Source organism: Siphateles boraxobius, unplaced genomic scaffold, assembly GCF_051911475.1.
Source record: "Siphateles boraxobius isolate OS27281-9 unplaced genomic scaffold, OSU_SipBor_1 13, whole genome shotgun sequence".
NCBI lineage: Eukaryota > Metazoa > Chordata > Actinopteri > Cypriniformes > Leuciscidae > Siphateles > Siphateles boraxobius.
In genome coordinates this window covers 2172505-2195273 of record NW_027508733.1, presented here as the reverse complement: position 1 = coordinate 2195273, position 22769 = coordinate 2172505, and the positions used below count along the sequence as shown (strand labels likewise).

General features: G+C 43.2%; 1 protein-coding gene and 1 long non-coding RNA gene across 3 annotated transcripts; one reads left to right on the top strand and one right to left on the bottom strand.

Moving 5' to 3' along the window:
• The first annotated feature begins 1251 nt into the window (after positions 1-1251).
• On the top strand, positions 1252-14208 carry LOC143735732 (major histocompatibility complex class I-related protein 1-like). 2 transcript variants are annotated; one of them, XM_077225953.1, is made up of 7 exons: positions 1252-1415; positions 10376-10642; positions 10732-11010; positions 11415-11702; positions 11781-11868; positions 12602-12676; positions 13913-14208. In XM_077225953.1, the coding sequence occupies exons 1-6, from the start codon at positions 1367-1369 to the stop codon at positions 12660-12662; spliced, it is 1032 nt and encodes a 343-aa protein (XP_077082068.1). In that variant the 5' UTR covers positions 1252-1366; the 3' UTR covers positions 12663-12676; positions 13913-14208. The 2 variants fall into 2 exon arrangements, with proteins under 2 accessions (XP_077082068.1, XP_077082069.1); XM_077225954.1 differs by having other exon boundaries at positions 1272-1415; positions 11811-11868.
• Positions 13986-22263, bottom strand: LOC143735742 (uncharacterized). The gene is made up of 3 exons (XR_013203291.1): positions 22080-22263; positions 21746-21991; positions 13986-14054 (listed from the first exon to the last, which is right to left on the bottom strand). It is a non-coding gene; the product is annotated as an uncharacterized LOC143735742 (long non-coding RNA).
• Positions 22264-22769: the final 506 nt, after the last annotated feature.

The following is a 22769-nucleotide window of genomic DNA, read 5'->3' as shown; positions in this document are numbered from 1 at the left end:
GCGATTCCTTTCAACATGAGAGAGAGAGAGAGAGAGAGAGAGAGTGTGTATGTGTGTGTGTGACAGTGTATGCGCACGATGTATGGTTGCTGCCACTGAGCTGTAGCCCCATCGATCTAGCCTGTGACGTGGTTGTGTATGATCTGGCAATAGGGGACAGCCTACGCTGGTGAAAATCGGGCCAACTCCCCGAATTTTTTAAACATGTTTAAAAATTATCGGGAGGTGCTCGTAACGTGCTCTGCTCCTTTCACACGCTGCGAGCCGCGACCATGCGAGCATCACCGATTTCCACGTGACCATCTGTGAGCTCTTAAAACAGCAAAAATCGCACCGTGTACGTCCGCCTTTAGGAACTTTTTCAATGGTTGCATTCACACCGCCAGTAGGAACTCTGAAGTGACGTAAGACTTGTGGTTGTGACTTTTATTTTGACAGCGCTGAGAACGACTGAACACACAGTGCTCACATTCTCCGTGTTCATTAGTTTAAGATCTGTCTAACAGTCCTGTCTAATACGTTATTAGATAGAACTGTTATACATAGAAAGTAGACAGTAATGAAAAGTTATTAGCATATGGCGTGTGTTTGATGTCCAGTGTTGCTGAGCAGAATACATAATCATGTTTCTCTCCTCAAAGTTGCGTTGGATTTTCTCCTCAGTGTAAAGGTTACGAGCTTCATCTATCACTGTTTTACATGTTCGTAGAGTTAGTTTCTGGAGTAAATATATAGGCTATAATCTGTGTGCTTACACAGCCTTTTTAAAAATAAGTCTAAAAGTAATTTCAGCGTTTTAGGCCGAAGACTGAGAAGTTTTGACCTTGAATATTGTGATTTCATCACAAAGCTTTTTAAAAAAACATTGTTTGTCATTCTGAGAAAAAAGAACGACCCAAAAAAACTGTTTAGATATCCACCCCTTCTTAAAGTTCAGCAGGTCCGGCGTCATGATGTTCAAATCCAGCGGCAGCACAAACACAAACGCAGATATTTTCTTGTGCAAAACCACAACAAATTAAACAATGAAGTTACAGTTCAACCTCTTTAAAGTAATGTTGGCCTGAATAAGTTAATCAAGCTGTCTATTAAAACAAGGGTTTATCAGGGATGTGCACATGAAAAGAAGAAATTATCAATTGTCTGTCTGAAAAAAAAACGCATACTGAGCAAAGCGACCGCAACTAGTGAGTAAAAGCTAAACTTCCGTATAGAGACTGTTTATCTAGGGCATCAGTGATGTCTGTTCTCCACAATCTCACCACTTTTTCATGTTGATTCACATGTGGTGAAGACAAGAGTTTTTACAGCGCTCTTCAACAACTGCACATAAAGTGTGTGTCAAATACAAGGATTTTCATCCATAATGAAGAAGTTCATCATTTTCTTCATCTGCGTACCTTTGGTTTACTCAGGTGAGAATCATTTAATAAAGTCATTTAAATGATGAATTCTCTGTCATGCAAGGCCTTCAGCTGCCTCTCTGTGTTGAACTCAGTGATACTTTAGTTTTATTATAGTTTTATGATTATTTTGAATTGGCTTTTATTTTTATTAGCTTTTTTTTTTTTTTTTGGTCCTGAGACTTCCACAAAAGATATATGTAAATGTTATAATATTTAGACCACTTATATTATTAGTTTCAACCAGAATAACAAAAAAGTGTCAATGAAAAACAAATTAATAATTTTAATTCTTCAACTTATTTCAGTTTATTGCCAAGGCAACATTTCTAATTTTTTCTACTAAAATTTTATTTTTATTTATTTTTTATTTTATTTTATTTCAGCTTCATTTCAGTCAACAGAAATGTTTTTAATAGTAGTTGTTGAACTGACAGAAAATCACGAGTTGTTTTTAATCTGATGTGTAAAATTTTCTCAAATATCTTTTATAATGTCCAAGCAAATAGAAGTAGTTAACAGATTTAGGGCCCTACCATACATGCGGTGCATTGCAGCGCCAAACAAGTGTTTTTTGCTAGTTTCAGACCGCCGCTTTCATTTTCACGTCCTGCACCACGTTGTTTAAATATCAAATGCATTTGTGCTCATCTGTGCGCCTATGGGCGGCTGGTCTGAGAACGAGGTGTGTTCAGGCGCGTTGCTATTTTGAGGAACCGAAATCAACTGAACCATTGACCAACTGCAACCTGGTCTAAAGGCAATGCTGCAGTATTTATTTATTTATTGTTATTTAAAAAGCGTGTTAGTAATATACGCCTATAGGCGGGTCCAACACGCACGTACACTCTGCTTATTACACACACAGGGACACACAGCAGCACACAAACATGCCAAATATTATTAATAAAAGGATTACAATGTTAAAGATATGGTGAATCCGGCCAGAGCCGGTCCGAGCCTTTTGGGGGCCCTAAGCAGAATTTGATTTGGGGGCCCCTCCCACTACGCGAAGTCACCTGTGCTTGACGATTATTGACGCAAATGTCACGCAATAATGATACATTATAAATGAATACAGTGAGGTTATGTATTAATACAAAATAAATACTTAATAAAAAATAGATGCCTACTTAAATAAAAAAGTTTTAACTTTTACTTTACTCTTTTACTAACTCTTTGAAACTTCTTAAAACAAACTGTCTCAAAACATATAAAATAAATTATTTGCTAAAATAATGACAAAACTGAGAAATCAGAAACATAATAAGAGCAAGGGTTCAACAATGACAATTATTGTTGAAAACTGTAAAAATATGATTATTTCTCAACTGTCTCAATACAGTGTAACTGTCCTCAAAATCTTTTTTATTATTATTATTGTAACAGACTTTGTTGGATTGTACATGACAGAATCCAACAAAGTCTGTTACTATAATACCGGTAATGATGTAGCCTACTGGCGCTCGTTGTATGTGTGTATGCAATCTATTTTTCCCCTCGGGACTTGCCGTAGATAGGAATGGGTCGTGCGCACTTGGTACTGGAGTGTCGCGGGTTTTTGGAGTTAGTGATCTGAGTGTGGTATTAAAAAGTGGAGAAGAGTTCAAACTGCTATGTTTATTATTTATTCAAACTGCTACCCTTACACCTAGAAGGTTAAGTTCCCCTGCGGCTATTTTCTCCAACTTAAACCGATACCGTGACTATGCGCAGTTGCGCACGAATTGTCTATGCACTCGCGAGGTGTCTAGATTATGCGCATGACTTAAACGCTGGCAGACACAGCAGCAGTTTTTGGCAGGTATATTGATCATGAAATCAGAATTTTCTTGTCTTGAATTATTCATTCATTCATTTATTTCACTTGTGTAAGTAATAAAAAAAAAAAAAAAAAATTTAAACTCGATTGGGGGGCCCCCTGGTGGCCAAGGGGCCCCAAGCAGCCGCTTAGTTCGCTTATGCCTCGGGCCGGCCCTGAATCCGGCTTGTCCCGTTGATGGTCTCGCTTTAAAGGGTTAGTTCACCCAAAAATGAAAATTAAGTCATTAATTACTCACCCCCATGCTGTACCAACCCCGTAAGACCTTCGTTCATCTTCGGAACACAAATGAAGATATTTTTGATTAAATCTGAGAGGTGGATCACTGCTACATAGGCTGCCAGAGGGAATGAAACTTGACGGCCCAGAAAGTCATTAAAGAACATGTTTAAATATTCCATGTGCCTACAGTGGCTCAACTATAAGTTTATCAAGCGACGAGAATACTTTTTGTGCGAAAAAAAACTAAAATAACGACTTTATTCGACTATTCCATTACTTCCTTGTGGGCCTTGAGACGAGAGTTGAAGAGATTTCCACGACGCATGCGCCAGAACTGAACAAGACGTAGTAGAAGAAGAACGTCCTCTTCTCAGTTCTCGCGCATGCGTCGTGGAAATCTCTTGAACTCTCGTCTCAAGGCCCACAAGGAAGTAATGGAATAGTCGAATAAAGTCGTTATTTTAGTTTTTTTTCGCACAAAAAGTAGTCTCGTCGCTTGATAAACTTATAGTTGAGCCACTGTAGGCACATGGAATATTTAAACATTTTCTTTAATGACTTTCTGGGCCGTCAAGTTTCATTCCCTTAGGCAGCCTATGTAGCAGTGATCCACCTCTCAGATTTAATCAAAAATATCTTCATTTGTGTTCCGGTGCTTAAACGGTTCTTGAAACGGTAGGCTACTTAAGAAAACGAAACCACACACATTTTGTCAAAAAATAATACCCTTTTATTTACATGGCCAAACAGGACACAAATTTAACTTAACCCTTTCGCACGTACGATCACACCGGTGTGATCAGTCTAGGCTGGTCCCTGGAGCGTACGATCACACCGGTGTGATTAGAACGGTCAGTGCATCACGTGATCAACTGCTAAATTCAAATCTGCTTTCGCGCGTTGTTTGGCGCTGAGCCAGAGACAGGCTCGCTCAGAGCTGTCATATATCACAACTTTTCAGTGTTTTCAACCACATAATGTTTATTTTAGGTTCCAGACATATAAGTACTAAAAAAACAATACATTTAGAGTTCGTAAAATACACACTGATGTCAAAGGAAGAGGCAATAATAATCCTTTCCATTATAATTAGTTTTATTCATATCAGATACACATTGTGTAAGTAACTTTAAAGTATACTCTATTCTAGTTTACTCCAAACCGTATAGTGCGCGCACGGCGGAGAGGGAGAGAGCGAGAGACCTTGCGTGTGTGCGCTTCATGACCCAGAGAGTCAGGCACCGAAATCAGGCACCGAAATTTTCATTCTTATTCGGTCTGGTTACTACCGTTTACGTTGGAACCGGTTCCCTATTGGCACCGCGTTTCGGTACCCAACCCTAGATGAGACTCTGTTTGTTTTTTAGCACATTATGCTTAAAACACACCCATTACTCATTAAGAAAAAAGAGACGACCCTTTTAGACCATGCGCCGGGAGCATCGACCATTTTTCCTGTCGTTAAACTAGCAAAGGTATATTCAGACACGGCCTAACTGCTTTAGACTATGCGCTTAGATCGTTAAATAAGGCTCTAGGTCTGGATGGTGTCAAGTAGACATGAGAAAGAGAGAGGAGCTTCAACAATGTCAAATATTGGGAAAGTCATGTGTTTTGAACATTCAAGCATGGAAACCTATTCTAGTAGAGCCCAAAAACAAAATCAAGACTTTATAAAATGTTATAATATGGCCTCTTTGTTATTCTTCTCAATATTTCCCTTTAGCGGCTAATGAATCAAAATGTCTTGCACATTCACAGATAGCTAATTTTCGCATTGCAAAATAAGGTGGATAAAGTGCTCATGTCGAGATTAATTTCATGCCACCTTTATGGGTTTGTTGGAGCATGAACATTTTGTATATATTATGTACAGAAAAGCGTCCTCTAAATGTCTGTATTGAGGTTTATCTAGAACATCAGTGACGCATGTTCGGCACAATCTGCATCTTCCTGTGGTAAGAGCTTCTTCCTGTTGATTCACATGTGGTGAGGACTAAAGTGTGTTTACAGCTCTCTTCAACGACTACACTTAAAGGGTCATGAAACCCCCCTCTTTCAGCTCAAGTCTAGCTCACAATATTGTTGAAAAATGCAACTTAAATGGGCGTGGATGGCTGTGAGAAGAAGGGAGGGAGTGGGTGTGGTACGGCAGGGGAACTGTCATCGCCAGTGGCCCATGCATATCGACTGTCACTGAAAATCAGTGGTAAAACGTGAGGAAATGCTAGGTTTTTTTTATAGCTGGCAAAGTTAAAGTCTAATGAAATACACTGAAACTTTATTATTGTCCTTTCAAAAGTAACTGTATGCCCTGGTACATATTAGCCTACAGTAGTCGTAATTATATTTAAAACATATTAATGTAGGCGTACATATCTAATTATAATGTCATTATAAAATATATATTTGTTTATATAGGCCTACATACTATAAATGCATATATTTGAAAATAATTAATTTTCCGCTTAAAAAAACGTTCCGGTCATAGCCTATAGATCTTCGCGCCCCCTGAACCCCAATGACACATATTTAATTACACGAATTAAGCATATAATTGATGTATTATCGAAATATCTAAAATTGTAATAACGAGCGCTTATTTAACAAAAGGCAAGTAAAATGACCAGGGTTACATTTTAGACACACGCATACCTCTGATGGGATAGAAAATCCTCGGGACCTGGTACCGCATTATTCGCAAGACGTAACTTGCATTGGTCGTCAACAACGCCGAAGTCCACCATTCTCCAGTTCTCGAAGCTCTCTCGAGAAAAATGTTTGCGGCATACGTACAGATTAGATGTGTCCAGGGTTGATGGCCAACCAACCGCCCGGAGCCGGAGTCTAGCCCTGGCAGCATCGCGGGGAAATATATTCAACGCACTTTTGACTTTTGCACCACGAAAATATACACTTGCGTCCCATGATTGTCTCTCTCCTCTACTACGCGATATCACAGTTTGACATGTCTGTCACTGGAAAGATCCACGTGTCATAAATAATTAAGAGACAGTGCCTTCTCATTGGATATGAAAACATTAATATTAATAATTATGAGACACCGAGGAGTCATCAACGCACTATACAGTGCTCTGCCACGTCACAGCCTGTGATGAAGATTTTAATCCTGGAAGACGAAAATAGCGGAAAGAAACTAAAATTTAACCATTTTCACCCTACTATTAAATCTAACAGATGCTAACATTGTCTTCAATGGTGTTCAACACACATTCCTCTGTTAAAATCTCAGAAAATTTGTTTTGGCCTTCAGCTACTTCCATGTGTTGAACTCAGTGCTATACTCTAGTTTTATTAATATTTTCAAATGGCTTTTATTTTTATATTTTTAGTTTATATATTCATGTTAATTTAAGTGTACTGTATTTATTTTGTAATTTTGTTTATGTTCTGTGTGTTTTTATTTATTAAATATTGCTACTTAGGTTTTATTCATATTTTGAAATAGCTTTTAGTTTTATGATCATAGTTTATATTTTAATGTGAATTTTAGTTTTTTTTGTAATTTAGTTATGTGCTTTTGTTATTTTATATTAAAAAAAATAATATATATATATATATATATATATATATATATATATATATATATATATATATTGCTATTTCAGTTGAATTGATTTTTATTTCAGTATTTTTTATTTATTTTCAGTTAATAATTTCAGTGCTTCAATTTGAACTTATTTCCATTTATTGCTAAGACAACTAAGTTTTTCAACTAATATTTATAATATTTATAATTAATTTTATTTGATATCATCTTTATTTCAGTTCAAATAAATGTTTTAATAGTTTCAGTTGTTGAACTGACAGAAACGTCTCGGTTACGTACACTGCCGTTAAAAAATTTGGGGTCAGTAATATTATCAATGTTTTTAAAAGAAGTCACTTATTCTCACCAATGCTGTATTTATTTAATTAAAAATACAACAAAAACAGTTGTATTTTTGTACTGACCGCAAACAGTTGTACTGACCCCAAACTTTTGAACGGCAGTGTATGTTACCCTCGTTCCCTGAAGGAGGGAACGGAGATGTAGTCGACTGATTGGGATCACGCTTAGGGAGCCTGTCATCTTCGAGCACTGTTAAAACGAGCCATTGCACATTGGCTAGCGAGATCTGCATCGGGTTTAAATACGGAAGTGGATGCATGCACCAGTTGTTTTTCCGGTGGTCCAGCAATAGTGGCGATGGGACTACGTCTCCGTTCCCTCCTTCAGGGAACGAGGGTAACATATGCAACCGAGACAGGGAGCAGGGAGCCGTACCGTGGAAGAATACACATATGGGATCGCCGTAGGGATCACAACATATGGACCCAGCCTAACATAGGTCTCACCAGTGCATACAAGTGATAAGCCTAGCTTCAGACGCTCCGCCACGTCCGTTGCCGTAGGGTAAGGAGGAACTCGACAAGGTTCGGTTAATAAGAGGAACTGTACTGGAGCAAGAATTGCTAAGTATCCAGTCCAAAGAGGGGAATGGCGCAGCAAGCCAACACTTCAAACCGGGCTTACAGTGAAACTGGCTTCATGTGAAGGGAGCCCACGGGAAGCAGCGGTTCGACACATAAGCTAGTTCTCTAGCGAACTTGATAGGTGTCGCCCAGCCCCCAACTCTATTAACATCTGTTCAGCGAGGCACTCTGTGTCAACGCCTAGGAGGGGGCAATACTCTCACTTAGGAGGAGCTCACCACCCAGGCGGTCACATGCATCTTTGGGAAAACTTTCTCACCAAGATGAAGGCAACCACATGTAGTGGGCCAACCTCTGCTTGGAAACAGCCTTCCCTTCTGCTGGTCTCCGTAACAGACAAGAGCTGGTCTGAGGTTCAGGCTTTGCATTCTGAGCACGTATAATGGCAATGGAGAGCAAGTACTCACAGGGAGGAGCCAGGAAGGTTTGTCGAGAGGAGAGGTCTGGTTGGGCCAATAAGGGGAAACTAGCAAGACCTGCTCCATCTCCTCCCTGACTCTAGCACATGTGTGTGTTGGAAGGCTCACTGGGGGATGCATTTCTGCAGGGGCCAGCTGTGGCCAGAGTCTTTCTGTGTCGAGGGATGTCCGCTCAGACAGGAGAAAAAAGACCCGAAGCAGGGTCTGAGTGTGGTGCACAACACTTACCTGTCTCCACGTGATGGCAAGGGGTGCGGGAGAAGGCGTGACCGGGTCCTCGAACCACACCCAACTGCCGGCTGATACAAGAGGGGGCTGAGGGGTGCAAGTCTTTACAGGGTCGCACACTGCCAGTCTGGCCCTCTTGGGACCCAGGAACAGAGGAATTTGCTCTTTCTTTTGAGTCGGGTACCGCTGGACTCCGGGGAGTCAGCGGCGAAACAGTAACCATCTGAAGAGCTCGTTCCCCCATCCCTGGGTGGCTTGTGTCAGGGATGCTTGGCCTTACGCTTGCCACCTGGATTGGCAGCGTCTGACACAGGCTGGGCGGCCTGCATGCGGCTGGCTCCACGCTGAGGCCTGGGTGGAGGCTCCTGCGGCGGCCGGGGGACACCCTCGGCGACGAGCAGGCGGAGGAACTATCCGCGGCGGGGTGGAGCTAGCAGCGGGCCACTGGGGCACGAAGAAAGGTGCCGTCCACAACCTGGTAAGCTCTCCATGCACTTTGGGAAAGAAAGGCACTAGGACGGCGAGCTGAGAACGAGCACGGGCCGACCCAAGATACCAATCATCCAACCGAGACTGTTCGGGACACGCTGGAGGATTCCACTCGAGCCCGACAGCCTCTGCGTTTCAGCATAGCATATATATATATTTATCTTTTTTTTTTCAACACGTGATGTGACCATCACAGGGGGACAGGGAACGACCGCATCCAGAAACGCACGGATGGAATGACATCGTGAAAAAGATGCAAACGCACCCGTGTTGCTCTTTCAGGAAATGGGACCCGTCACCAGTGCCGGAGCACACAGGAGAATGACCGCGGCAACACTGAACAGTGAACTGAAACAGTGAAGCACTCACTTTTCCGCCCTCTAACCAGCCGTTAACAAACACACAGAAATGATGCAGTTAAAACAGCAGTTGAGAGCTCAGAAGCTCGCGATCACCGCTGCACTCGCGCTGTAGAAACACCAGCACTGGGAGAGACTTCCTGAAGAACACCGACACACTCGCTCGTTCAAAACTTCAACACTCCTCAGAGACATCGACACCGATCGGATCCGAAGCGAAAGACAAATGGTGCGTGCATCCACTTCCGGATTTATCCCCGCGCCGCGTGTGTGAGATGCAGATCTCGCACGCCAATGTGGAATGTGTGTCGAACGTGAAGGACTGAAAGGAAAATCATGAGATGTTTTTAATCTGATTCAGTGCTTACCGTTTCTGTTGTGGATTGAAACGCAGTTTTTTAATTTTTCTTTTTTCTCACTGAAATGTGCTAATATGTTTCCATATTTTCCAATGACATCAATTCGTCTCATGCAGGCAGGTCAATTTCCTGGAATAAAGACCTTTTTTAAAGAGACACTCAGCAAATTATTGCAGAAATTAAAGCACTTTGAAACATGTAAGTGTACAAAAGTTATTGAAGTTCAGGTTTACTGTAAAGCAAATGCACTTTTATATATGTTTTACATAATACTTTTTACCTTAAATTGTCTCTAAATTTGTTAAAGTTGTGTCCAAATTTGAAGTTGATGTCTCAAAAAAGTTTACCGCTAAAAGTTTTTAAAGTAGCATTACCATAGTAAAACAATTTTTGATTTCAAAACAGTTTCACAGGATTAATTTTTTATGTTTTTCTAATGATACCTAAAATATTAAAATATATGTGCAAAAGTATCGATTTGAAATTAAAAGAAAAAGTGACTGACTCCAACAGTAATTTGATTTATGACATTGTTGCATTTGAGAGCTTTATGTTTTTATGTTTGTTGTTTGTTCAGAGTTACACAGCTTCATCACCACATACACTGAAATAAATGGACAGACGACTGCAGGAACTCCAGAGATTTCTGCTGTAACGACACTGGATGGACAACAGATTGATTATTATGACGGTAATATAAAGAAGCTGATTCCCAAAAAGGACTGGATGAAGGAGTTTGCATCTACAGAACTGTGGAAGAAATACACTGAGATCAGAGAAAAACTACAGAAGATCTACAAAATCAACATTCATGTTATAATGGAGCGATTCAGTCAGACACATGGTGAGAGAAAAAAAAACTTTATACTACATTTTAAAATGTGTCATCTTGTACATTAAAAAGAGCAGATGTTATGGTATCCCCTTCTTCAGGTGTTCATACGTATCAGAGGATGTATGGCTGTGAATATGATGACAAGACTGGAGACTCACAAGGGTTAGATCAGCAAGGTTATGATGGAGAAGATTTCATCTCACTGGACCTGAGGGACCTCAGATACATCTCATCTGTACTACAGGGAATACCCACAGAGCAGAAGTGGAATAATGACAGAGAACTGCTTACATCTCTGAAACAATACTATAATAATGAGTGTGTTGAGTGGCTGAAGGAGCTCTTGAAGTTAAGGAAAGACGCTAACAGGATAACAGGTATCTTGTTGTTTAGAAATTTACTTTGTTCACCAACTAGATCATTTATATATATATATATATATATGGTGGGGATGCACCAATAAGATTTATCTGCAACATCAAATCATTTTCATTGAATATGTATAGGATCATTTTTTTACGGAAAAAAATGAGATGGCAGGAAACAAATATATGTCAATGCTCTTGCGCTCTCTCACAAAACTTTTGCATCTTTTTATATCTGCATTTTTTATGCTATAGCCGATTAGCTGGCTGAAACATCAGTGCATCTCTAATAATGGGTCATTGTTTGTATCTGTTTTATCTTATTGGCTTCATTAAACCAAATATACTTTTATTCATACATTTATATGATCTGAAATAATACACTTTTTTCTCACATTTTTCTCAATCTCTTTCAGCTCCTGAAGTGTCTCTGTTACAGAAGAATCCCTCTTCTCCAGTAGTAGTGTGTCATGCCACAGGTTTCTACCCATCAAGAGTGAGGATTTACTGGTTCAAAAATGGACAGGAGCACGATGAGGATGTGGATCTTGGAGAACTTCTGCCAAATGAGGACGAGACCTTCCAGAAGACATCTACCATTCGTGTTTCTCCAGACGACTGGAAGAACAACCGGTTCACTTGTGAGGTGGAGCACCAGGGAAAAACCATCCGGATGACTGACCATGAGATCAAGAGTAACTACCGTAAGTTGTTAATAACTTACAAGTTGTTAAATGGTTATGCCTCTTTAATTCATAGTTTTCACCTGATATCACACTCAGGTCTGAGTTCAGGTCAGGTCTACACCTCAGGTATGCCCACCTGTTGGACAACACAAGGCTTTCCTTCCGCCGCCAGTCATTTGACCAAGTATGTACCAACTTCAAATGTAGGAAAACAGCAATATTTAAAATTACATTCAATACACACATTATATATGATGCATATCATATACAGGTGAGCAGATGAACCCAGAATATAAAGGCAATGCAACGCTTGAATGTTTCTCGTTAATTATTTTCCATAGAAAACCATGATAGAGAAAACCATTTAGCGTGTTTCTGCTCACTTGTATACACATCAATAAGATCTATACTGAATCTTTTAATATCACTGTTTTAGTACATTAAGGCACTTTATTTCAATATTAGTAGTGGTTTTCTACATTAGGTGTTTTTCACATTTTTCACAGCTGTTTTAGTGATTGAAATACTGCTGCAAGTGCTGTATATGGATGACAAGTGCACAAAACTTGCATTTTGTTTACATATTTTAGTTTTCTTTTTTTTCATGGAAAATTGACAGGCCTGTACTGCAACCCTGTAATTGTTTTGCCCAACAGCATTTTTCTAGTCTTCCAAAATCAGCTTTGTTTGAGGGACAGACCAACATTTAAGTCGTTATTCATTGCAGTGCACTAAAAACAAGTTTGCTCTTCTGGAAATATGAGAGATGATATTGGTGGATTTACTTAAACCTATTTCAGTTACTGTAGGTGCCAAGGCAACATTTACAACTTTCATTTAGTTTGTTTTTAATTTGATATTTATATTGTATTTGATTAAAGCTATATTACAATTAACACTTTTTTTATCTTGTTAAGGACCTACACAACAATACATGTACTTCTGTGTGTGATGGGAGTATTCATATTTGTACTGTAGTCCGTATGAAGCAAGTAAGTATAAGTTTAAGTGTCTTTTTTCCTGATCTTTCTCTGAACTGCTCTTATTTCTCAATCTAGTGCAGCTTCATCAGCTGTAGGATGATGGGAATGTACGGAGCCCCTAAAGGGACATGGTGATAGTAATACAAATGGGATGTGTTTAAACATATGTCAATGCTTTTGCGTTCTCTCGCAAATATTTTGTGTTCCCCGAGAAACTTGGCATTTACTCTCTTTCTTTCTCAGGGAATTCAATAATTTAGAAAGAGAACGCAAAGTTTCTCGGGTAAATTCAAACGTTTTGGGAGTGAAAAGACCGCAAAAGTTTTGCGAGAGAAGAACGCAAAGTTTCTCTGGGGAACGCAAAAGTTTTGTGAGAGAACACAAAGTTTCTCTGGGAAACACAGGCTTTTTTCCATCACAATGTCCCTTTAGGGGCTCCGTAGGAATGTCCTGACCAATGACACAAGCATTCAAAAGCCTGGATTTACAGAGACATGTTAATGCATTTGATATAAATTCCAGTAAGGGTGCATAGCGCAAGTGTCTGAGTTTTTGCAGAGCTATGCCCCCCTCTGGCAACAAGCAAAACTGCAACCAGAGTGTGTTTTCTTTGTCTTACGTGGAGTTTGCGTTGGGGTTTTGAATGGACTACACGCCGGTCTCTAATGAATCCATCTTCTACTTTTGTCGCGCGAGTTGTCTTCGCTGATACGGAGAATTGCGGCGAATACACAAATCTGCCAGACATAGCCAGGTGAGCGTGAACGCGCATGACGTCACGCCCAGTCTCAAATTCCAACCCGAATCCCTTTTATTTATTTTACTGTACAGGATTATAGAGGCAATCACAGTGATCAGAGAAAGGCTCATTCAGCCCATCAGGCAATTGTTTATGCATGTATGGGTTAGAAAAATGGGTATTTTTAACATGAACTGTTGCGCAATGCACCTTTAAATAGAGCCAACGCTTCACTGTTGAATATATACACACACATGTGCTGATTTGATGCAACTGACAATAGTTAACGAAAGTAGAGTGTACGTTTTAAAAGATATGTTTTCAAAAATAGTCAAAGCCAAAAGTTTGTCTTCGAGCAACATTTCCGATAAAGAGATTTGCATTTTACTATTTCAATGTATAATTCCATGAATTTGGGATTTGAAGTGGTCACATAATGTTTCAGTGGTCATACAAATCATGTAATTAAAAAGTCCTCATTTAATCTTTATGACGTTACTTTGCAGAAACTGAAGTTTGAGCAGACGATCTGTCAAAATAAAAGCAGAGCTAAAGTGACAAAAATCTTGTTAGAGTTTCCTCCGATCGTCTGCACTTTCTCCAGATTTCAGTCTTCAGGATGTGAGAGAACAGATGATTTCCAGCATGCTTGTGGGACCAAAACATGTTTTTATTTTAGATGAAAGGGTAAATTTCCTGTAAATGTACAATTTCAATATGTTTTTCAAGTTGTAACCACTGATTTCAAATAGTTTAAAGGCTTTTATGATTTTAAATGTTGAAACATTAAAACATTTTTAAAGAACAGTTGCCATTCTCTTTTTTCCTCAATAAAAGTATGTTCGAAGAATTTAAAATTTAAAATTAAGCATGTCTTATTTTATATAATAATAATTTAAATACTAATTGTAGGTGCAACATCAGTTTGTAAATGTAAATGATGTGTTTTGTAATATCTGCAAAAATTTGGGAATTTTAATATAAATATAAAACTATTTTTATTAACTATTTAATACCTTGCACTTGCAACGTAAAATAAAATTAATAGTTATATTTTTTGCATCTTACATCTCACAATTTAGCCTTTTTTTGTATCTTGAAAAAAAAAACTAAACATAAATGTGTATTGTTCTCATTAATATACGCAGGTGTTATACAGGCTCATATCTTCATTTCTTTGCTTTCTCATTATGAGTATGTTGGCATTTAAGTAAGTAAATACAAGTATATTTTAAGTATGTAAGTTCTTTGTTATTAGAAAGCATGGCAAGTTTTGAGTTCCCAGAATGCTCCATGACATTGGTGTATTATGCAGATAACTGTTTAAGGGTTTATATTGTTATTAATGGTGGAATGACCAGTCCTGGGTCTTTCCAATCATTTAGAGCTGTATTGATTAAAAAAATATGTTATATAAAAATATAGTGCATTTGCCTTTTACCCAGAAGGCTTTTAAACATCAAACCTGGATTGACATGAGGGTAAATATGATGACAGTTCCCTTTCGAACGGTCACTTCGTATTGCGTAGCTATACGCAGTGGGGGAAACTCCTTTTCCTCGATTTACTGAAGCCTTTATGTAAAGCGCATTTGCAGCTGCACAGCTAGAACATGAGCGTCTGGCTCGCTCATAGGCTGCGCTGCGGCAACTGCACATCCAATGGCGCAGGCGCCTCTGACGTGCAACCAATGAGATAACTCTGCGTCATACACGTCAGAGCCCGCCAAGGGGGCGTGACCTCAGTCTATAATAGCCCCCGAATTCGCCATTATAGCAGATTTTACTCCTTCAGCGACAAACTTCACGTCTCTGACCATTTATTGAGCCTTCGCCGTCGAACAAGCCTTCAGCCTGAGCCAGCTACAGTTCAGCAGACGACACATTTCACCGTGTTTCTCCTGACGCCGTCTCTCCTGTGGCTATCCGGCGATATCCTTTTCATTGCTCTTGTATATTGTATTATTTGTACGAGCGTTGTTCAAATGCATCGTGTTAAGACCTGCGCCACGTGCGGATGCAAGCTGCACGAGGCGGACGAACACGCTAGCTGCATTCCATGCCTGGGACTTCACCACGCGGAGAATGCACTATCTGCCGGCGGATGTGCGGCCTGCGAGAGCATGCCCATCTCCGTGCTGCGAAATCGGCTAGCCCTCTCCCGTGACGGCGACGCCGCCTCTCCCGCGCTTCCTTTTCCGGCCCTACTTCAGCCAAGGAAGAAGAAGCGCCGCAGCCAACGGCAGCCGGAGAACATGGATGTTAGTGAACGCACGCCGGCCTCGTCCCCGCGTGCCTCACTCTCTCCAACCCGTTCATCTCCGGTCCTGTTCGAGGGAGATCAGCGCCCCCCCCACGTGGCGGGCCTTGTCTCCTTCGGCGGGCCTAGCGAGCACGACGACAGCCTGTCTATCGCTGCGTCTGAGGAAGAATGGCCGGGCTCTTTCGACCCCGTCATGGCTTCCCAGCCAACGCCCAACGCCTCAGCTACCAGGACTAACTCCGACGCGGAAATGCTTCGGATCCTGACGCAGGCCGTAGCGGACCTCGAGCTCGAGTGGGCCGCGCCCGCTGAACCCCCTCGAAGTCGGCTGGATGGCTGGTTTCTGCCAGGGCACCAACAGGCCCCTCGTCACAAGCCAGCGCCATTTTTTCCTGAGGTACACGAGGAGCTTACCAAGGCCTGGCGCACTCCTTATTCCACACGAGGCCCCGCAGTTTTCGCGACGCTCTCCTCCGTGGACGGAGCAGCGGAAAAAGGCTATGAGTCGTTGCCGCCCCTCGAAGAGGCGTTGGCCGCTCATCTCTGCCCGAACACAGCTGCTAGCTGGCGAACTAGAGCTGTGCATCCCAACAAGCCGTGCCGTAGCACTTCAGCCCTCGCCGGACGCGCGTATTCCGCCTCCGGTCAGGCTGCATCGGCCCTGCACACGATGGCCGTGCTGCAGGTTTACCAGGCCAAACTCCTCCGGTCTATGGACGAGGCTGGCCCGGACCCTGAGGCTTTTCGGGACCTTCGGAGCGCCACAGACCTGGCCCTGAGAGCTACTAAGGCCACAGCGCAGGCTATCGGGAGGAATATGGCGAGTTTGGTCGTGCTCGAGCGCCACCTCTGGCTTACCCTCACCGACATTAAGGACGCGGAGAGAACAAAGTTCCTCGACGCCCCAGTATCCAGCACCGGCCTCTTCGGCCCGGCAGTGAAGGGGTTCTCAGAAAGATACACCGAGGCACAGAAAGCGTCCCAGGCCATGCGTCACTTCCTGCCTAAGCGCTCTAGCTCGGCGTCGAGTGCTCACAAGCTAGCCCCGCCGACGCCTCGGCCAACAAAGCCCACGAAGCAGGCCTCTCAGCCCCGCCCTGCGGCTGATGCCCAGCGCCAGCCGAGAGCAACCAAGCGCTTCCCGCTTCCCCGACGCCAAGGCCCCAGACCAAGCGCCGCGCCTCACACAGCGCCGCCAAAGTCGTCCTAGCATGCAGGGGAAAGAGAGAGGGCACGGGTCCCGCACTCGCCGGACCACCCTCGAAGAAGTCAACAAAACTTCCCACAGCCCCTTGTTCAGTTCAGGTGGCTGGGGATTTTATTACTGCAGACAGGCCCGCAACAGTAAGCGCGTTCTTGCAAACAAACGCCGTTTTCACGGCGACCCATATAAAGCACAAAAAGAGTATGTTTCACAAACACAACACGTGGGTTCACGGTCCCCCTTCATCAGGCGGCCCCTCCCCCGTTATAATACTGCCTTCCCTACACGCAAATGCTTGTACAGTCAGTCCAATACTCAATGTGTGCACAAATCACAATATAAGGGTATCAGGTCCCCCTTCACTAGGCGGCCCCTCCCCTGTTGTAACACTGACTTCCCCACACGCGAATGCCTGTACAGTCAGTCCAATACTCAATGTATGCACAAATCACATGATAAGGGTATCCGGTCCCCCTACATTAGGCGACCAGCCCCAGTCAGTGTGTCAAGCCCTAGCCACACGTGTTCTAGCCTGGCAAGCTATCCCCGGTGTGTCGAGTTGGGTCATAAACACTATAAAGCGAGGTTACTCGCTCCAATTCGCTCGCAGACCCCCGAAATTTCAGGCGGTTCTCGAGACTTCGGTGAGAAGCAACGTGGGTCACGTGCTTCGCACCGAAGTACAGAATCTATTAGCAAAAGGGGCGATAGAATTAGTCCCCCCCGCGCTAAAACACATGGGTTTTTACAGCCGCTATTTTCTGATTCCGAAAAAAGACGGCGGTCTCAGACCCATTCTAGATTTGAGACATTTGAACAAAGCTCTCATGAGACGGCCGTTCAAAATGTTAACTATCAAACATATCCTCGCGCAAGTGCGCACGGGGGATTGGTTTGTCACAATGGATCTGAAAGACGCTTACTTTCACATTCAGATAAACCCTCGTCACAGGCCATTCTTGAGATTCGCCTTCGAGGGCCAAGCTTATCAATACACCGTTCTGCCGTTCGGTCTATCGTTAGCACCCCGTACATTCACGAAGTGTGTGGATGCAGCGCTTTCTCCCCTGAGACATCAGGGAGTGCGTGTGTTAAATTATCTCGACGACTGGCTGGTGCTGGCACAGTCGAGAACCGAGCTATTAGCTCACAGGGATTTGATTCTCAGCCATCTAAAATGCCTGGGTTTCACAATCAATGTGTCAAAAAGCAAACTAACCCCCAGCCAGAGTGTGATCTTTCTGGGTACAGTTTTAGACTCGAGAGCGATGACAGCGCGACTCACACCAGAGCGCGCGCTCTCAGTGCGAGCGCTTACAGGCACTTTCAGAGCGCGCGAGCACGCGCCACTGAAGAAATTTCAGAAACTGCTTGGTCTCATGGCAGCAGCATCGCCAGTACTCCGCTTGGGATTACTGCGCATGCGCCCGCTGCAGCACTGGCTGAAACGGCGTGTGCCAACTCACGCATGGCAGTCAGGCAACCTGCGCATTATGGTAAATCACGGTTGTTTAAGAACCCTGATTCCCTGGCGAGCGCAGAACTGGTACCACGAGGGGGTGACAATGGGAACAATTTCCAGAAGGAAAATGGTTCTTACAGATGCGTCCAACCTGGGTTGGGGAGCGCTGCACGAGGGCATGCCTGCATCCGGCCTCTGGTCGAGCACGGAGCAGAGCTTACATATCAACTGCCTGGAGATGAAAGCAGTTGGATTGGCCCTGAAAGCATTTCTGTCGAACCTCAGGGGTCACCACGTTTTAGTCCGCACAGACAATATATCAGTGGTGGCCTACATAAATCGCCAGGGGGGCATCAGGTCAGGAAACCTGCATGCGATGGCGAGAGACCTCCTCTTATGGGCACAAACCAACCTGAGCTCTCTGAGAGCAGCGCATATACCGGGCATCCAGAATGTGGGCGCGGATATGCTTTCACGGGGCAACACTCCCCTCGGCGAGTGGTCCCTGAACCCACAGACGGTCAGTCTGATATGGAAGGTGTTTGGCGAGGCCGAAGTCGACCTATTCGCCTCGAGAATCAACACCCACTGCAAATTGTTCTTCTCGAAGGACAGGGACGCGCTGGCCCATGTCTGGCCCAACCGTCCCCTTTATGCCTTTCCCCCCGTCTCGATGATTCCACAAGTCATCAAACGGGTCAGAGAGAGCGGGTGCCCAGTCCTTCTGGTGGCCCCTCTCTGGAAAACCAGACCGTGGTTCCCGGAACTGGTTCAGTTATCGGACACAATCCCATGGCCTGTCCCACTGAGGAAAGACCTCCTCACACAGGCGAACGGGACATTGTGGCATCCGAGACCCGACTTATGGGCCCTCCATGTGTGGCCCCTCAACGGGTACCCAAAGACCTTCCTGAGAAGGTCTTAAGCACTATATCTGAAGCCAGGGCCCCGTCGACTCGGCGCCTTTACGCTTCGAAATGGTCGGGTTTTTCCAGCTGGTGCTCGAAAAATCAGGCTGACCCAGAGTCATGTGAGATATCTGTAGTTCTCTCATTCTTACAGGAGCTGCTGGATGCGGGTCGCTCCCCGTCCACGCTCAAAGTGTATGTGGCAGCCATAGCAGCACATCATGTTCTGGTGGCTGGCCAGTCACTAGGAAGAAACGACCTGGTCGTCAGATTCCTTAAAGGTGCTAGGAGAATGAACCCCTCCAGACCTCCATCTGTGCCATCTTGGGACCTCTCCACGGTCCTGAGGGCTCTGAAAGGTCCACCTTTCGAACCGCTCCAATCGGTTGATCTAAAACCCCTCTCGCTGAAGACCGCTCTCCTTATGGCTTTGGCATCTATCAAGCGAGTGGGAGATCTGCAGGCACTCTCTGTGAGCCCTGCATGTTTGGAGTGGGGTCCAGATGACTCCAGAGTCATCCTCAAGCCCAGACATGGTTACGTTCCTAAAGTGCTCTCAACACCGTTCAGAGCACAGGTGGTGACGTTATCAGCCCTCCCTCCTTCTGCAGAGGATGGAGAGGTTAATCTTCTCTGCCCTGTCAGAGCGCTGAGAATCTATCTGGAGCGTTCTGCGTCTTTTAGACAATCAGAACAGCTTTTTGTCTGCTTTGGTGGTAGATCCAAGGGGGATCCAGTCACTAAGCAAAGACTGTCTAGATGGATAGTGGATGCTATTTCTATGGCTTATACCGCAGCGGGTCAAGTTTGCCCTATAGGCGTCAAGGCCCATTCAACCAGAGGTATGGCCTCGTCATGGGCTTGGTCATCTGGCATTCCCATTAGTGATATTTGTGATGCGGCCGGCTGGTCCTCGCCTTCCACATTTATGAGTTTTTATAATATGGAAGTGCCTTCCCTGCAGGCGAAGGTGCTTTCGGTATGATTAAGACCCGTGGGTGGCCGGTCTTGTCATATATTACTGTGCACAATCACATTCACATATATACATGAAACCCGCTGCTGGCCGGTTGTAGTTCATACATAAACCCGCTGTGGCTGGTTATATTTATATATATATAAACCCGCTTTGGGCCGGTTATATGACATATACAAAACCCGCTTTGGCCGGTTATATGACATATATAAATTCCATACATATATAAAACCCGCTTCGGCCGGTTATATTCCATAACAGATATCAACCCGCTTTAGCTGGTTAAGATTTCATATATAAACCCACTTGACTGGGTATATGTTCGTATACTAATAACCCCGACAGAGTCTGGGTTCATTGGTGTAGTATATTGGGTATTTCTACTGATGTATACTACGGAGATCTGACGGTGTCTGGTCTATTTTTACATAAATTATGCGGTTATGGCTTGTTCTGTACGCTCAGGGGTCCTGAGTTGCAGTGACAGCCAGTTACTCAGTGCGGCGTTTTGCATGGCGTCCCCACTGCGTATAGCTACGCAATACGAAGTGACCGTTCGAAAGGGAACTACTCGGTTACTCACGTAACCTCAGTTCCCTGAGTTAGGGAACGAGTATTGCGTAGCCAGCCGCACTATGGTAACATGGCAAGTTGTCGCTTCAGTCGTTAAACCTGCTATAATGGCGAATTCGGGGGCTATTATAGACTGAGGTCACGCCCCCTTGGCGGGCTCTGACGTGTATGACGCAGAGTTATCTCATTGGTTGCACGTCAGAGGCGCCTGCGCCATTGGATGTGCAGTTGCCGCAGCGCAGCCTATGAGCGAGCCAGACGCTCATGTTCTAGCTGTGCAGCTGCAAATGCGCTTTACATAAAGGCTTCAGTAAATCGAGGAAAAGGAGTTTCCCCCACTGCGTATAGCTACGCAATACTCGTTCCCTAACTCAGGGAACTGAGGTTACGTGAGTAACCGAGTAGTTTTCATTTTCGGTGCACTGTACCTTTAAATAATACACCACACCACCTGATGCATTTTCTATCACTTTATATATTGTGGTGAATATTCAGAGATCATCTCTTTGGTTGTGTTTGTTGGTTGTCTAATATTGTGCTAAAGATATATTTAGCTATATATATATATATGTATTTAAAAAAATATCGGTATCCTACTTGCTTAGGCTATATAATATATATATAATCAAGTACCCGTATTTTTTTTTACCTGTTATATACGCATACTGTTATAGCAGTATTTGTGTTCATTATTTTAGTATTCAGTAGTGAACATAGCCATTGTCTCTTATTAAGGTCTCCCTCCATCGCATCACTGTCTCTCAGAAAATTAAACAGTGTTTCAGATGATAAAACCCTAAATCGCGTAATTTTCCACCTCATGGGGCCGGGTGTGTGAGCGGCGCTATAATATATTGTTCTTGGTTATGAAGAGATTCCAGCACGTAAGGCACTTTTTGCCTCACGAGACACACTGTGGCGCTTCAGGAGGAATATAAACAGGTTTTGGCTCACCTCCTTTGCCCTCTTGTTTCAAACAGTGAGGGTCTTTCTCTCTCCTCGTCTTTCCTCTCAGCAGGTTTATTCCTCTCAGCGGGTTTATTCCTCTCTCTCGGAGGCCTGAGTGCTTGCAGCGTGATTCCAGCGGCCATTAGCTCGACGAGAGGTAGAGAAGATAAACGCGCGGGCGAGTAAACACACACACACACACACACACTCGCACCCCGCTGCTCGCCACGGGCCAAGAGTTCCTGAAGAATCCTGAAGATTTCCCAGACCTAATCACATCTACAGTTTCTCTCATCTGGAGGTTCATATTGTCATCTCTGACCTCTAGAGAACCACTTACGTGACACACACCTGTTCTGCCTCAAACACTACAGTTTTAGGTGTTCAATTCGGTGTTATTTACTATTTTCTGCACAAGTTTTAGATAGAAACTTGATTTTATATGTAGAATGTTCCCCTTGTTGCCAGGGTGTTGCTAAGCACTTCTCTTCTATTGTGTGATGTTGCTATGCAGTTGGCAGTGTTATAATACCAGGGTCGTTGCTAGGGTGTAACTGCTACGTTGCGGTTAATATGTTGCTAGGGTGTTCATAGTTGTCAGGGCATTGATATTCAGTTGCTAGGGTGTTAAAAGTACCTGCTAAGGTGTTACTAGGTGATTTCTAAGGTGTTTGGCTTGTTGCCATGTTTTTAAATTAGTTCCTCAAAAACTTTTATGTTAGATGTGATTAAACGATTTGACAGCACTAACTTAAATGCATAAGTTTGTTAGGTTTATTAATTACATTTTTTTGTAACGTTGCAGAAAGTTATAATGTTGTCAGCACATCCTCTTGCAAGGTTTTAAAACATCTTTACCACGTCAAAATTTTCACTGTGCTTTTTATTTAATATTGTATTTAAATGCACAGATTTTATTAAAATTTCAACTGAAACGTTCATTGCGTTTGGCTTTTTGTCGTAAAAATTACGACAGTGATTTTTTTAAGCTAAATTTTTCGCTATTTTAACAATGTTTCAGAATGTTTTA